At 36.8% G+C, this 16,564-nt stretch overlaps 1 protein-coding gene across 31 annotated transcripts in view; it reads right to left on the minus strand.

The window, feature by feature from the left end:
- GPHN (gephyrin) overlaps window positions 1–16,564 on the minus strand; it is a 277,246-nt gene that overhangs the window by 8,458 nt on the left and 252,224 nt on the right. For 16 of the 31 annotated variants that reach the window (XM_086892689.1, XM_086892677.1, XM_086892680.1 and 13 more), the window contains one exon: window positions 1,534–1,621. In XM_086892689.1, the coding sequence (XP_086748815.1) occupies window positions 1,534–1,621 (88 nt within the window). Of the gene's footprint in view, window positions 1–1,533; window positions 1,622–10,980; window positions 11,053–16,564 lie in introns of all 31 variants that reach the window. The other 15 variants (XM_086892679.1, XM_086892674.1, XM_086892667.1 and 12 more) reach the window with 1 other exon arrangement.

A 16,564-nucleotide genomic window follows, 5' to 3' on the forward strand; every position in this document is an offset into this window, starting at 1 on the left:
TGGGTTTAGCATTCCTTAGAAAGAAAAAAACTTGGAGGGGCTTGTGGATGAGTTCAAGTTAAATGATTTTGCATAAACATGATTGATCCAGTTATTAAAACAAATGGAATTGTTCAAACAATTACTGACGATTGCTGTGCCTGAAGATGTAGTACCCTATCCGTTGTGTTTAGTGAGGCTAAAGACATGGGCCACAACAATCATCTGTGAAGACAGACTTTGAAAGCAGTAAATATGAAACTCCCTGGCAGTTGGCCCTTTTTTTTTTGTTGCTTGTGTGGGTTCAAATACTTGGAAAGCAGCAACTCATTTCAGCCAGGCATTAACTCTCAATTATTAATTGTATTAACCTCTCTTTTACTTTCTGTTTGCTACCTGGATGTTCACAGCTATTTCATTAAAGTTGTAGAAAGCTCAGTATCAGAGGGCAGACCATCAGTGGAATGTAGAGCCTATTGACTTTAGGCTGTTGCCTCAAATTCAGGCTGGGGAGAAATGAGTCGAAGGTCTGAATGTCTGTAAGACCATCCAGCAGCCCAGCCGCTTCTTAGTGATACTGTGTCTGCACTATGTTGTCACATTCTCAATTTAAAGATCAGTACTTGTCCTTGATTATTTTTCTAGGTATACTGGAGACAATGGGAGTAATTGAAAGTTATTTGCACTGGTTTAATTAATTATCCATTTTCATTATGTATCCAAAGATATGATCTCTACTCAGAAAGGTAAACAAAACCAGCACTCATGTTTCCCACCTCCTAATGACCGTCTTTAGTATCTGTTAGTTATAAAAGATGTTTATTTTACCTGCCAAACTCACAGATTCAGCCTGGGATCAAAAAGTAATTTGAGTTTTCCTTCGCATAAGTCATGATTAATAAATGTCCTGCAGGTTCATCTATGCCCCACCAGCATCTGTGTATCCCTATTTTCTTTGATGGTTTTGGCACAGGGATAATCAACAGGAACTCAATCAACAATTCTGTTAATGATTCAAAAGGCAAATATATCAGCTCACTGGGTCTCATATGTATTGTCTGTAGGACTATCAGGCGCAAAACGTGATAAAACTATTTTTGTAACAGATAGAGCTTTGGCACATTCAGGAAACAAATGTGCTGAGTAAAAAAATGCTATTTATATACTCAGGTTGCTTTTCAAAGTACCTTAATTCTATCTACATTTTACCTGCTCTAAAAATAAAAAGAAGTCTGTAGTCTTCATTTGCTATTAACCTACCTCAGTACCTTCCTCATCTACATAAATCATTCCTTAAATAAAAACACATTTGTAAATCACTCACATCAAGAATTAAAAGCTTCTCTGTTGCACTATATCAACTATAGTAGAAAAACAAGAACAAAGGGAATGAGCTTTGAAGACTATTTTCTTAAGTAATTCACATGTAAGTGCTCCAATAAAAGTAAGGTCCCTTTTTAATAAACCTTAATACAAAGGTAGTAGCTTGGATGACAGACTCTGGTTTGAAATTCTTACATTTATTGTAGGAAGTCAAACTTAAATTTTGCATACCTTTTCCCCCATGGATACACCTCCTGATGTAATGATCACATCAGCACGGCTGATACCCTCATTCAGTGCATTCAGTAAATCATCTGGGCTATAGGAAAGAACAGGCAAGCAGATTAGTGGCATGGAATTATTATGAGTTGTAATGTAAGTCTGTGTGCACACATACAGATGCATATACACACGTGTTTTAAGAGAATAATACAAGCTCTTTTCCTTCTTAAGACTCCACACTGTTCAATTCAAGTCAAGAACTGCAATCTCATTAAGTGAATGCCACACTGTTTGGCACCTTTCTGTCTAAGCTTTGCAACAGGAACAGTGGGATACTTTAGACTGGGACTGAAGAATGCTAATACAAGTGTCTAAGAGTATGCAATTGGCACAGTAGGTAGTAATACAAATTGTGACTTAGATGAACTGAACTGACAGGGATTATATAAAGGCACCTGACACATGAAAATTACTGACCACCAAGCAGGCTGCAGTACTACCTGTCTAGTTTATTTGATGTGTGCAAAAATGGGGATGAGGCTCCACTTCAAACTTTGATCAGGGAGAATGAGAGTAAATCCTTTGTTTCTCTTCTCTGTTAGAGGGCTCTGCAGCAAAGCCACCAGTACATATCCACTTCAGCTTGCAAAAACACAATCCACCCTGTTAAAAGGTCTATTCACCTTCACAAGGAACAGTGTAATGGGAGCTATTATATTTTTCCATACAAAGAGAATAACTGTGAAGGATATTGGTGCCTTCTTTTCTTTCTATTTTAGATCTGAACTGGAAACTTTGAAGCGAGCATTAGATTTTTAAGAGCAGTACTGATGCTAATACAGAGCTTCAAGGCATGCAGTGGAGAAACTCAGTAATACAACTCACCCAGGTTCAAAGGAATCAAAATCAATTTCCAATATATTAAATTCATACTTAGCATTTAACATTTGTGAACTGACCATAAGCTGACTGGTTGCTATGACTGCATGTATTGCCTCCTCAACAGTGTGTTTTCACTTCAGTGATCCTGGAAGTTTTTCATGGGAGGCTGTTCCTACTTAGAATGCCATTGAAAGAATGGACAATAATGCTAGTGACTGTATGAAGGCCTTCACCTGGGACACAGCACCTCAGGTAAATAACACACTACAACTACAAAACACCATTGTGGGTGATGAATGCAGGCTGAAAATGGCATGAGGGCTGTCCTTTGGGAGCTCTGTCTGTATTTCATCTGAAAGTAGAACTACAGCAGTAATTTTGGAGATTGAGCTGAAAACACGAAAATTAGGAATATTATGCAAGTTCTAGTTGACCTTTCAGAGACTAGCAGAAACTGTGTACTTCCAAATGTCTCAGAAAGAAAAATTCTTTCCTCTGAGCATCCTTTCTTTGCCCATGGTTCAGTGAAATATAAGCAGCAGTTAGCATGACGTGGTGCTGTGTGCACCACAATTTATGTGACACAAGAATGACCGCACTCCCTCACTGAGCAAACAGCTCTGTGCATGCAACCTTGCACACGCCTCATCTCACCAGAGAGCCCTCAGGCATCCTCAACCCTGCTTGTACCTTTCAGGCAGAAAGATCAAAGACTCTTTCTCCACAGTGTCCAGTGACTGAAGCACCATGTTCTTTGGCATCACAGTGTAGTCACCCTGCACAGCTTTATTATCTATGTTGGGTCCCACCCCTCTCTAGGGTCAGATTGCTTTGTAAGAGGTAGGCAGCAAGATACAGCAGAAAGAAGGGCAGATTGCTGTAGACTGTAATCAATAAAATGGAATTATACACTACCCCTTTTTAAAAGGAATTAGTGGCTGCAGTATTGTGGCATGCCATCATGACTATTGTTTAGGGTTCTAGGTATCTTGGACACTCTTAATGGCCCACAAAGAATTCCTAAACTGTTTTCTTTGGGAGAAGATAAATGGGCTCAAGCAAAACCATCTCCTTTGTCCTTTAGGAAACTGAGACATTTTATCAGCTGCCCCTTCTGAAATCTCAGAATATTTTTCTCCAAAACCCAGCATAAGTCTTTACTAGTCATCGAAGCAGAAAGAAGCAAGTCTGTTCTTGGCTACTTCTTCAAAACCAGTTGAAGTTGTTTCATATTGATCGTTTCAGTAGTGTCTGTATGTAATAAGATATTGCTCAAGATTATTATAGAGTTTGTAATAGGAAAAGTCTCTCAAGATCTAAGAATTCCTTAATCCTTGCCAATGAGGCTGCTTGGAATGCAGCAAGGAATACATATTCATTACACAGGCTGATATTGGCATTGCTGAGGCTCGGCAGTCAGACATACGCCACTACCACTAGCCTGAGACTGCTCTCAGTACATTTTTCTCATTAGGTTGTGATGGAGCTGAGGACCTTATCTGCAGCTTGCTCCAGGCTGGTTCATTTTATCTTGTTTAATTATTTAAAAGTTATTCATAGGTAGCAAGACTACCTGTCTGGGGACATGCTAATTCTGGATAATGAAGTGGGCTTGCTTTCAGTTGTGGTTTGAGAATAATGGAAGGAGCAGTAAAAAGCAAACAAGTATATATTTAACTGTTGTTAAATAGAATGGAAATGCAGCTGCTTACATACAGAATATATGTGTTTGTATATGTATTAAATCACTTAACAAAGGAAAAAAAATCAATAAAACCCCCTCTGCCTCCAAATAAGCCTAGACTCAAACCAGGTGAGAACTCAATTCACATCTTTCCTTATGAGGGCAACATACCACAGGACTACTTCATCATTCAGATATTTATATTTTGTCATGTAAAAAGCTGAATATTACTGGATTTGGTTAATTCTTAGAATTTTCAGTAGAATGATCTGTACAATATACTTTTCTTCACCATTTTAAAAAGTTCTACTGCTAAAACTTATCTAGCCAATAGCACTGCATGTCATCTTTAACAGTTATAAAATGAATTTAATTCTTCCAAAAGGAAAAATGTGATAGAAATTTTGTTGCAATAAACTGAATGATTATGTTAGTTTTTATTCTTTATTCTGAAAAAGAGACAGAATTCCATCCCTTGCTTTTACAGAAAGTTTCTCTATTTTTGACAGACTTCTTTTTGTCACTCAGGTCTGCCTAACTTTATGTTGTACTTAAGCCTGGTAGTTCCATGACTCTGCAATTAGCACCAAATGCTCCTTACAGGAGTCACCTGTTGCAATATTCAATCAACACTCTAGTGAACATTTCCCTTGCCTTTAGTGGATTTAATGCAGAGAGTTATTACTCAAATTGCATATTAACACAGAGTTGATATAATCAGATAACAAGATAACTACTTCTTGTTTCATTTGTTGTGTAACAGTGAGCAGCTGCTCCTTTAGATTGACATGGAAAGGGAATAAATAATGAAAACTATTAAATTCTAGAAGAATAGAAAAGATAACTTTGGCATCTGAGTATAACATGGCAAGACTGTTTGAAAAGGCAGGTGACAGATCTCCATGAAGCTGAGAAATAACACTCACTGTCTGAGCAGGTACAAATCAGAAGTTATATTTTGAAGCCCTAGCCACTGCTAGGGGTAGGATACTGGATTAGCTAGATTAATTTACTACAATAAATCCTTTAAAACATCTTGTCAAAGTGCTATTGGATTTTTTTCCTTTATGGGCAGAACTGTAAAAGGTAGTCAAATATAATGGTGAATACCTTAATCAATGTAAAGTAGATTTTGATGGGAAGTCTAATTTCCAGATGGCAAAATTGGTCTGTTTCATTTGGTGATTTTCAAAGTCAGAATGACATTGTGCACAAAAAAGGACTGTGCTTTTCTGACATGCTGCAACTTATTAAAAAAGTTAGATATGTTTCAGATCACATCTGATTATCTTTTGTTAATACCATGAAGAAAATTTGTTGCTTAAGGACTGCATACAGTTTATGAAACCATTTATATGCATGAATAAGGAACAAATCCAAACTTCCTTTCAACACCTGGAGCAGATTGCATCTGCACAAATATTATGTGTCTTGTACATAAATTTTTGAAGCTGCATAGTGATTTGCATAAAGATTGCATGTATTTTTAAGTATATCTTTATATTCTCTGCTAATTTTGTCAGTCTGATAAACAGAGTACCTACTCTACTATCCCAGTTTCCTGACCCTCTTTGTTCAGTTTTATGGAACAGAATGATCAGTACAATCTGGAAATTAGTTGGTAGGTAACTCTTGTATAATGACAGCAGTAAGCATCCAGTAAGCAGATGCGTGACTTTGCAGCTGAGACTTGATTTCATTGATCTGAAGAGAGGACTTGAAGGATGGCAGTACAGCAGGAACACCTTCTGGATTCATGAAAAATTCTGGTTATCAAAGTTAGTTTGTGGAAAACTTATTCAACACTTGAGCTGTCAAGTGAGCTGTCTTTGAACTGAAAAGATATATAAGCCTAAGAGCTTGAACAAGAAAATGATGCAAGCCTCATTAAAATAGACATCAGCCATGTAAATTTTCTCCTTTCCACTCTCAAAAGAAATAGTTACATTATAGTCAAGACCAAAGAATTCTCTGTGTTTTAAGTGCCAGTCTGAAGTACCCTAAATTACAGTGTAATTTTCTCTTTCACACAGAAATCAACGCATGTTAATTCACTTTTGTTGATCCTATTGTTGTGCTTCACTGTCATTAATTATCAATCTGTCAGCTTTTTCTGTGATACAACCCTTAACAGCAGCAGTTTGATGCAATTAAACTGCTCAGTTTTATAATTTAATATAGTAAACAAGTAACAGCAAATGTTCAAAAAACCACCTACTACTCTGCAGTAAAATGAGTGATCCCAGTTAAAATTGAACTGGAACCTTTAGTTAGGACTGAATTATCACGCCATTGTCACAGTACAAAATCCATAGCTCATTATTGATTTCCAGGACCATTTCTTTGCCACAGGAGTCTCGTTCATTCAGTGTTACCTCATTACTTGACAGTCACTTCCAGTCCTTGCTGTCCATTGCCATGACTGTTACTATTGGGTGACCAGCAGAAACACCCGTGGTTATTCTATTTCCCTGTGCAGCAGCCTGGGCTTTTATAAATCCAGGTCTTCTGGTAACCTGGACTTGCAGAATTGTGTGCATGCACCATCACAGCCAGCACCTTAAACCTGTGTGCTTTACAGAGATACTGACACAGATACAGAAAGATTCACATGCACCACAATGCAGCAGATGCATGCACAAGTGTCTATCGTGAGTTCAGAAGCAGAGCTGGCCAACCTTTCTTGCCTACTGCTATACTTTATTTGAAAGTATCTCAAGTATTTCAGTTATATGCTGAAAGACATGATTCTTCACAAATTCCAAGAAGCTACAGGTTCCTGGACACGAGGTGATAACAGAAGTGCTTAGCAGTGATCCTACACAATCACACTAAAGACCAAAGTAGTCCATCTGCTCTCTAAACTACAGTAGTTGACTGTAAATATCTGAAGTCTGGAGGTGCCCTGAGCTTAGCATGTTCTGGATATGTTCCCACAAACTGGCAAGAGTGGTTTGTACTACTTTTGCATCTTAGAAAGTCTCTTATCTGCTAAACTGACATTCCAGAAGAACAGGTTTAACTGAGGTACAAAGGCCTACTAGAAATTCCCCTTGCATGCAAAGATCCCAGTCAAAATTCTACTTCTACCTCCAAAATAACAAAGAATTTACCAAATTAAAGTTTCCATTGAACAACCAACAGCCTACTTGTTGTACTCAGAGATCTCATCAAGATCAATGACATTTCTTCTTGAGGAAAGATGGGATATGGATTTGATTCTTTATGATTAACTCTCATTTTTTAACTACTCATTCAGCTGAGGTGACAGATTTCAAAATGAATAGATGAATGCAGCGAGGCATAAAGACAAAGTCTGTCACCCACTTCTCACCTCATAGCCAAGAGGAGTATTTTGCATATCAGTGATTTGCAGGATGCAGAATGGTGCATAGATACCATTATTTTTAGCCAACTAAAATCCACCTTCCGTAGAATACAATATTGAATGTAAATTGATGAATACATTTCAATGAATGTAATCCAATGAATGAATATTTGACGGTAATAGGAATTCTGTGTTTTGACTAGTACGGTTTTTGAAAGCAGAAGAAAATCCAATTTTGATGGTGTATGTAGTAACATATGGACACACTTCTGAAACTGTAGTTGTTTCAAAATTCTCAAGTGTATTTCATCATGTTCTCATAATGTATCTTCCTTCTACCTTCTGTGGTATTTCCCTGGATCCCTCTGAACAGATGCAATATGTTTTCCCTAGGAAAATAGGCCAGCCTGTGAGGAAAGCTGGAATAATTACAGCAGCTTTTGGCTTGTTCAACATGACTATGTAAGTTTTGTCTATTTGACAGCAATATAGAAGAATCTGTCTTTGGTACTTTTTGCTGTTCCTTCAATTGCTGCTGCTGCAAATATGAATGTTATTTTGCAGAGTATTCTTTTTCATGTTACATTTATGAACTTGTAGGGATTTTGATTAGAGGCCTCCAATTAGAGGTCTTCAACCTTTTAACTGAAGTAAAATGACATGAGAGCTGTCTAATGCCTTCAATGTTTTTTCTATATCTGGATGATAATATATTTTCCTCTGCTGTTTTCTGGACCTACTTCAGAAGACTCCCACTCATATATATGCCAGAATGACAAAAGATCAGAGAGGTCAGAAAAACAGATAACCATGGGAGTGCTACAGGAAAAAGCACTTCTCATGCACAGAAGCCAGGTACTTATGTACTATGGGCATTCTTGCATGAGGGTCCTCAATCACATCCTTGTCTGCTGCTTGTGTACATTCATCTGCAAGCATTTCACTGTGAATTGTAATTTTTTCCATAAATGCTGAAAGAACAGGACCGAAGGTTTGATAACAGCTGTGCCATTGTACTAACTTGTGAGCACTTAATTCACTCAAAATCCAGTGTACTGTGTGTCCTCAGAGTGTAAGAAGCAGTCTGAGAACTGCTGGTTTCCACTAATTAAAAAACTATCCCTGGCTATTTTTTGCTGGCTGAAGATAATGAACCTTATCAGTACACTTACCAGGAATCCATTAGTTTTTCTAAGAAATTGGATGGGAGATTGCACCGGTAAAGATTTTTATTTTATCTTCCTTCTTAGAAAGGATGTGAGTCAATATGGGTTTACTGAAAAGTTTTCACTTTTGATGTAGAAAATATTCAACAGTTCAGTTGTGGCTGGGTTGAAATAATATGATTGAAGATTACACCACACAGTATAATAATCGATGCCAAAGACATTGCTCATCAGTAAAGATGTCAGTGCACTGGTGAGTCTGAAGAACAACTATGGTTCTGCAATTATTTCAATGAGAGTGCTCAAGATATGAGAATTGGCTTATTGACAATAATACTGACACAACTGAAAGTAAAATATATGATGGATATAATTAGTGCCAGTTATTTACATAAAGCAAATAGTACCACCAAATTTGACACATGGTGAATGGCACTGTTATCACAGAATTTCTTACCTTTTCATTTTACTTTAGCTTCAACTGTAAGAGTAAATTTTAAATAAATTTAAAGGAATTTAAAGTCATTTCATCCCCCTGTAAACTGGTATAATTGCAAGTGATCTACAGTATGGATGTCTCTAGGACAGGTAGAAGTACAGTCCCTAAAAGCAATGCCTCAAGATGCAGGCTTTCTCTAGGAAGCTCCACCCTTTACAGAATCATAGCTTAATCACTTGGAATAATGTCTGTCTCCAGAACAAAAATTATTTGGAAGCCACAGGTTAGAAACAAAATAAAAAGACCTCTTAAAATTCTCTGTCATCAGCTGTGTCCTGAAAGAGTTATTTTTTTAGAAAAATCAAATGAAATATGACATCATTTTTTGCTTAGTAAAAAGAAATACAAATTCCAAATAAGTGAAGAGAAGGAACTGAGAAAATTATCCTGTTTGAGACCAGCAACTTAATTTTTTTTGACAGCTGCTAATTAGTGGAAGGAACTAGAACTTCACTAGTCTCCACAATACTGGACCATATTCCTTCAAGCACAGAGATGTTTTTAACATAACAAAATGCCCATTGCCTTTTCTCCTGCTCTGGAAGCAGAAGCATTTCTTATTGCTCCTGCTTTGGGTAGAAAGACTTATTCTGGGGGCTGGTTTTTGTTGGTGCTTTTTCTCAGGCTGCTTAGAAGAGACCAAAGGCTCATTTAATGTTTTATGCAGTAGCAATGAGGTATGAACTGACTTGTATGAGGTATTCCAAGTCCAACACCTGCTGGAAGATTCTATCTTTTAAGTAATTTCAGATAAAGCAGACAGTCTGTATCATGTTCTTCACATTAATTTAAAATATTTTAAATACTGCAGATTCTCATTAGTTTTTTTGGATGTGTAGTAAAGCAAAAGGTTCTAGTGAGTCGATCTCTTCAGTCTGTTACTCGAGGAAAATCTAGATTTATAACAACCTGGCTTCAGCATGAATAACTAACTGCTAAATAAGAACCAGTTTTTTGAAAGCTAAGGATATGGCAGGTTGACTCACTCATGAAAACAAAAATTTTTTCCAGTATGCAAAGCAAACATTAAGCTATAACCCAATCCTCCAACCTTTTCTTTCAAAAATGGGCCCATTTACCCCAGTGAGGATCCTCACATCTGAAGTTTTAAGGTACTAGTCCTTGATAGGATTTTCATTCCTTTTCTACCTATTTTTATTTCTTATGTGAATGAAACTGTAGAAACTAAATTTTTTCTGTTTGTTAAGGGAAGAAATGACAAGTGGTTTACTCTCCCTCTGTCATCACTCCTGCTCCTCGGGCCTCTCTGTGTTAGAGGACAAGCTCTGAAAATTAATCTACATGATTAAGCCATCTCCTAAAATAAGATGTAGTATATAATTACATATGTATTTTGGAACAAATGCACAGTGCATAGTTTAGAGATTTCCTGAATATTCCAGTTAGCCTGCTTTGGAGATGATCAGCAGAGTGGTGGAAAACCAAGTATGCAGCATCAGAGACTCACAGAACATCCTCAGTTGGAAAGGACCCACAAGGATCACAGAAGTCCAACTCCTGTTATGACTGAAGAATCATAACAGTGACTTCCCTGGACTCCACTACTACCTTCAAGCAGGATTTTTCCTAATTTGCTCAGTTTTTAAAAGGGAAAAGCCTTGACTGATAGAGATGTTTGCTGCTACTGATGAGTAATGCAAACATTTTCATTTTATCAATGTTGTGGAGCCATGTAATTCTACAGTGCACTGGTGCCTAAGAACTTAACTGACAAGGCAGTGCTACTTAATGGACAGAATAAAACACCATCTGCTCCTGTACGGCAAACGTCGGTTGGATCTGTGCTCCAAGCTCTGCCCTGACAGACACCTGGCCGAGCCTGCCTGTGAGCATGCACGTGCCTCAACGTCCCAAGTGGTTTAAAAACAGTGCTCACCAATCTGGTAGGCCTGTCTCCGCAGTGTTCTGGAAGCTCTGTGTCCCTTCTTCTTTAAAAACATCTGGCTTCCTGAGGGTAAAGGAAGCAGAAGGGGTATAATAAAGAGCCAGGGAAGGAGAGAGTCTCCTGGGGTCAAAGGAAAGCTCTGTGCCCAGCTGTGTCCCCCTTGGTGGCTCTAGATAGTCAAAATCACCATGGGAAATGCTTCCTCTTTGCAAGGCCAGCCAATGGGAGAGAAAGGGCGTGCACGGGAACATCTTTATGTTACAGTTTGGATGGGCTTCTCAGAAGGAGAGAAGAGTAAAGTTATGGAAGGATTTAGGCACAACTGGGCATGCCAACAAAGCATAGTTCATCTTCCCTTGCAGTGTCTATGGAGAAACTTCTTTACTCTTGACTTCCAAACAAAGCAAAATGAAGTATTAAACAACTTGACATTTTGGAAGGAGGACCACAGATAATGGGAAAATATTTGGAGATGGGCCCCACTGAAACATTTTTACTCACACTTTTAGCTTCTTATTCAGGAAATAGGTCTCAAGGCATAATAACTGTCACCTTCTTAACTACAAGGGGGAAAGAGCTGTAATTATCCTAATTTTATAACTCCATAGTCAATAAAGATGCCACTTCATTCATGAGAAGCTTCATACCCTGCTGCAAGAGGCAGGATTAGAAAAAATGTCCAAAACTGAGAAAGTTACTCCTATCAGGACCTTACTTAAAACAATTAATGATTTTCTATGAATTCCCAATTTATGAAAGCAGCATTATGTTATGCATACATCTTCCAAGTCAGTTTTTCTGTGTAAAAACTATTTTTAGATAGTGTCCTTTGTAACAGAAATATGAAATGAATAGAAATTATGTTTTTATACTCTTAAATGTAGGACAATTAAACATAAAATGTAAAAAAACTTCATTGGACGTGAAGATTTATAAATATACTTTAAAAAAACCCCTGAAATCAGATATTCATGATTGAAATGGACCATGTCATCAGTCATCACTGCATGACTCTTGGGCCATTTCTTCATATCAGCTGGCTGGACAGTTAACATCAACAAAGTCAACCTCCCTCCCCAGTCCATGGCCAGCTGATCCTGCACAAGGCAGCTTCGTCTGGCATTTCAAAAATCACTTTTGTGCACACTCATGTCCTGTCTGACTGGGAAATGTGAGAAGAAGACTGGGCCAAGGTCCTGACACTACCGTTACACATGCCCTCAGCCACTGCTGACATGATATCTTCTTTTATCATCTTGTAAATCCATGCCATGTTTCTCCTCATAGTTCATAAGTAGGGTCTGTCAGATTGAATGAGTACTAATATTGATAGGAAGTGATGGAAAAATATTCAGATTATTCAGGTTAAAAGTTTAGATGTCCATTTCTTTCTGACAGGCTTCCCAAGAAAGCCCTTTCCTAAAATTGCTCCTGTCCCTCATTTGCTCTTCTATTCATTGCCAGAGTAACAAAGTCAATATTTATTTCTCAAAATAGGGTCCCTGTGTCATGAAGTGACACACAAAAGACCTTCAGATTTCATGAATGATCCCAGATTCTGGTTTAGCTATCAACATTACAAACAGTAGTCTCAAAAATTCAAAATATTTTGAAGCATGATGCTAAGTCCTGTTGTGTAATTTCTGCTGGTATTGGTCTTCTGATTTTGTGCTTCTACTATGTATTGTCCATTAGAATAACACAAAAATTAATTTAATTCTCTGAAATAATACTTAAGAGATTATCTGAAACCAGGAGAAATAACTCTCAATTTTTTATTATGATTTAGTATTTAGAATAGTGTGAGAACCTTGCTGAACTTGCTTCTGTTTGAATTGTAAATAAATATCCAATCTCATTTTGAAACAAATATCAAAGCATTTGATTTAGTTTCCTAATAACTAATCACTATCACTGTTAAAATTATGCTTTACTTACACTCTGAACTAGTCTAACTCGAATATACAGGCATTGCTGCTGAAATAGAAACTTTATTCAATTTATTCTCCATGTGGCTCAGTATTACTGGAAGGTAATCAAGTGATCTTGTAAGAGCATCTGTTGAGCTAAACAGCCTGAGTGCTGGTATTACTTTAAGTACACAGTCCATCTTTTAACCACTTAAGAAATTTAATGGTTCTTGTCCTGGGAATATGAAGGTAAGGACAAAAATAACCTTTTAATTCTGTAGGAGATTAGCTCTTTATAAATATGTTAGAACTTGTATTCAGATGACTCTCAAATCTTTTCTTAAATCTTTATTTCTCAGGATATAAAACTCCATCCTATAAATTTTACTTATATTCTTTAATCCTCTATATATCACTTCATATTTGGCTGTATTAATCCAGTTTTGTAACTGATTCCTATCACAGACACAGTGACCATCTTCATTGTTCACTGCTTCTTTGATTTTTCTAAGTCTACTGCCTTTATTAGTTTTCATTATTTTCTTCTAGAGTATTAGTAAATTTAGTATTAGTAAAATTTTGAGCCTCAAAAATTTCTCAGTGACTTGGGAACATAAATTCCTATATATGCTCTAGGCATTAAGAAGGTTGAAAGTCATTTAAGTAAAGGATACTTTGGCCTCTAAAAGCTGAAGTTGTCTTGAAAACAGAACTTTTCTCTCCAAGTAGTTCCAAAATTGTTAACTTATGCCTCAAAAATAGACCATAAAAATAGTAATGTTTATTTTCCTCCAACAAATAGATTCCCTCTGTTTTCAAAGACGAGTTTCAAAGTATTCTGTCCTCTTTATTATCCGCTCTTTACTGCCATGTGCTACTACTGAACTGTGATTCTAAAAATGCTCATTCAGGAAGGAGCCCATGCTTGTGTTGAACAGTTAGGAAAATGACACACTGCTGTGCATTAGCTTTCCACCTGTCACCTCTACAGCATGACATTTTATTACCTGTCACACTAGGTAGTTTCCTGCTGGTACAGGAGACTCCCTGGGACTTGCACTGTCCCATTTCACAAGTTCTGTTTTCACCTCTGCTTTGGCTCAGATGTTCCTCTGTGGTTTTGGAACACGTGCATTAGGTGAGATGACTTGTCAATATGACAACTTATTTGAAGATTTCCTTAATGATTATCAAGAGTTCCTGGGACAGATATTAAACATTTCTGCTTGAAAAAGAGAATATTCTTGACAGGGCACAATGAAGGAGAGTACCTCCACATCTGAATCACCTTCAAACCAATACTCCGTGTCCCTGCATTCATTAGGCTCATTAGTTATAACTAATATAACTTCATTAGATATAAATCAAAATTTAAAATAGTTTTTTTGAGCAGAACTAGAAGTGAAGTCACTTGAGCAAAACCTAATACTGTGACATTTAATGTAAGGTCTTTTCTCTAACAAGGATTTTCTTGCAGTCATTTGTTAAATACTACTACTACTACTACTACTACTACGCATTTTGTTCACAGAATATTTGCTTGTATCCAAGCTGGCATTAAGCTAGAGCAGGGAAGAGACTAGGATTCTGTGCCTGGATTCTGCCCATAACTCATATGATGATATATATCAGGCTGATATTGCATGAAAAATTTTGGAGCTGGAGCAGTTTCTCCACTCTCCTCCCTCCATTCCAGAAGTTCCATCTATATTATAACAGTACTTTGTTTACTACATTCAAGCCACACAAATACAAAAGATTTAAGTTTGCCATTTTTGGGATGGCAAACTTAAAATTGAAGCTAAATCCTTCAGTAAGATTTCAGTATCCATTCTACATATGAAGAGACTATCACAGCTTTCATTTTAGGGATATCACAGAGTAATGCTGTTACAACAGCAGGGGTGATTTTTAATAGGTTTACCTGTCATTTAGGAGCTCTATGTCCAACAGTATGTTAAAATGGAGAGTTAAACAAGAGACTAAACACTTCTAACGTAGAAAAGCTCTCATAAACTGCTGATTTAATAACTATTCAGATAAATCTTTCAAGAAAGTGACGAAATAATATGAATTTCCTGAATTTTTCTCCTAAAGAGAGAGACTGTTTCTCTCTCCACTGTGAAATCATAGGCTCATAAATGAAAATGCTGCTGGAAGCAACTAAATATTATACATGTCTCTGAGAAAAATGATACAGGTTTAATTAGAAAATAGGGAAAAGAATGCAGAGAAGGGAAAATACACTCATGTAAACAAAGGTAAAAGCAGAGGAAATTGAATTCATTACATACATGATCAAAATTCCTTAGCAAACTTAATAAGAAAGTCTCATAGAAGAAAAGCTGTCAAAATGGAAGATGACTTTGTAGAACAGAGGCCCACACTACAGCAGGTTTTTCTAGGGCTAAACTTTACACTTTAAACAATGGAATACAAAGAACAACACAAATGAAATCATCAGACACAAAAATATCCTGATAATTAGACTTATACAGATCACATCAGAAATGCAACTTATTTTTATCACTGGTTTCCAAGAAAACAAAATAACTTCATAGACTATAAGCAAAGCAAAGGAAATAAGAAGCCTTTTTAACCTGGTCTTGTTATTAGGAGGCAACATTCAGAAGAACACTGAAATACCACCTTTAGCTGGCCAGTTGTTTTTAAAAAATTTTTTAGCGAGTCTGAGATTCTGAAAAAAATGAAAGACGCAACAGTAACAACAATATCAGAAGGGTTCTTCCTTTCCTTAGTTTTGCATTTGTTTCTTGTGTTTGCAGTAGCTCTGGAAATGGATATATCTTCCATTTCTACTCAGATGTGTGTGCTTTTCAAACAGCTTGGCTTTTACACGCTAAGAACACCAATAGAAGAAAATCTTGACTTCTGTCCAGACATAACTTCAGCTGTATCACATTCCCAGGTCTGTTACTTTCTCCCATTGCTTTCTTCCGGGATTTCAACTGTAAACTTTAACTCTGGGTTTTGGGATTGCTGTTTTTTATTTTGAATATTGAGTGATATATGCAATTTATGAGAACAGAAACAATGATGACTCAGAAACTGTTAAAATGCTCCCAAAAGAAAGACAATATTGGTTTCAAATGAAAGTACAGCTGTAGGCTAAGTCAGACTTGAGTGGTCAGTTCAAAATGTAACTTCACCTATGATTAATATGCAAAGGCATTTTTAAAATGCTTCTAACTACTCTTCAGAAACCCAGACATTCAGTGTGCTTCCCCATCTTTTCACATTCTCTGTGTTTCCATGTATCACAATCCTGGGCTTTGACACGTCTGGACAAGCTGGTTTTATACCCAAACGCCTGAGCAATTTGTATGCTGAAAAGATACATAGGCATAACCTCTAAGTTTGTCTTTGCAAATACTACCCTAAAAAAAAAAATTATGCTTGAATATTAGATCTGCAAATATGCTTGAAGAGGATTTCCATGGTTGTTAAAAACCTTGACCCATTACAGCAATTGTAACACTCAACTGTGCTCCCTATTAGGTGCTGTCTCAAATTCCATTAGTGCTTATGGTGTACAGGAAGAGATACTCCCAGTAAAATGAAGTAAAATTTACCCCATGAAAATTGTATTAAAAAAAGGAAATAGGAAAAAACCCCACTCAAATCTAAAGTATGGGAAGGAAAAA

Source organism: Cyanistes caeruleus, chromosome 6, assembly GCF_971803275.1.
Source record: "Cyanistes caeruleus chromosome 6, bCyaCae1.hap1.1, whole genome shotgun sequence".
In the NCBI taxonomy this organism is placed as follows: Eukaryota; Metazoa; Chordata; class Aves; order Passeriformes; family Paridae; genus Cyanistes; species Cyanistes caeruleus.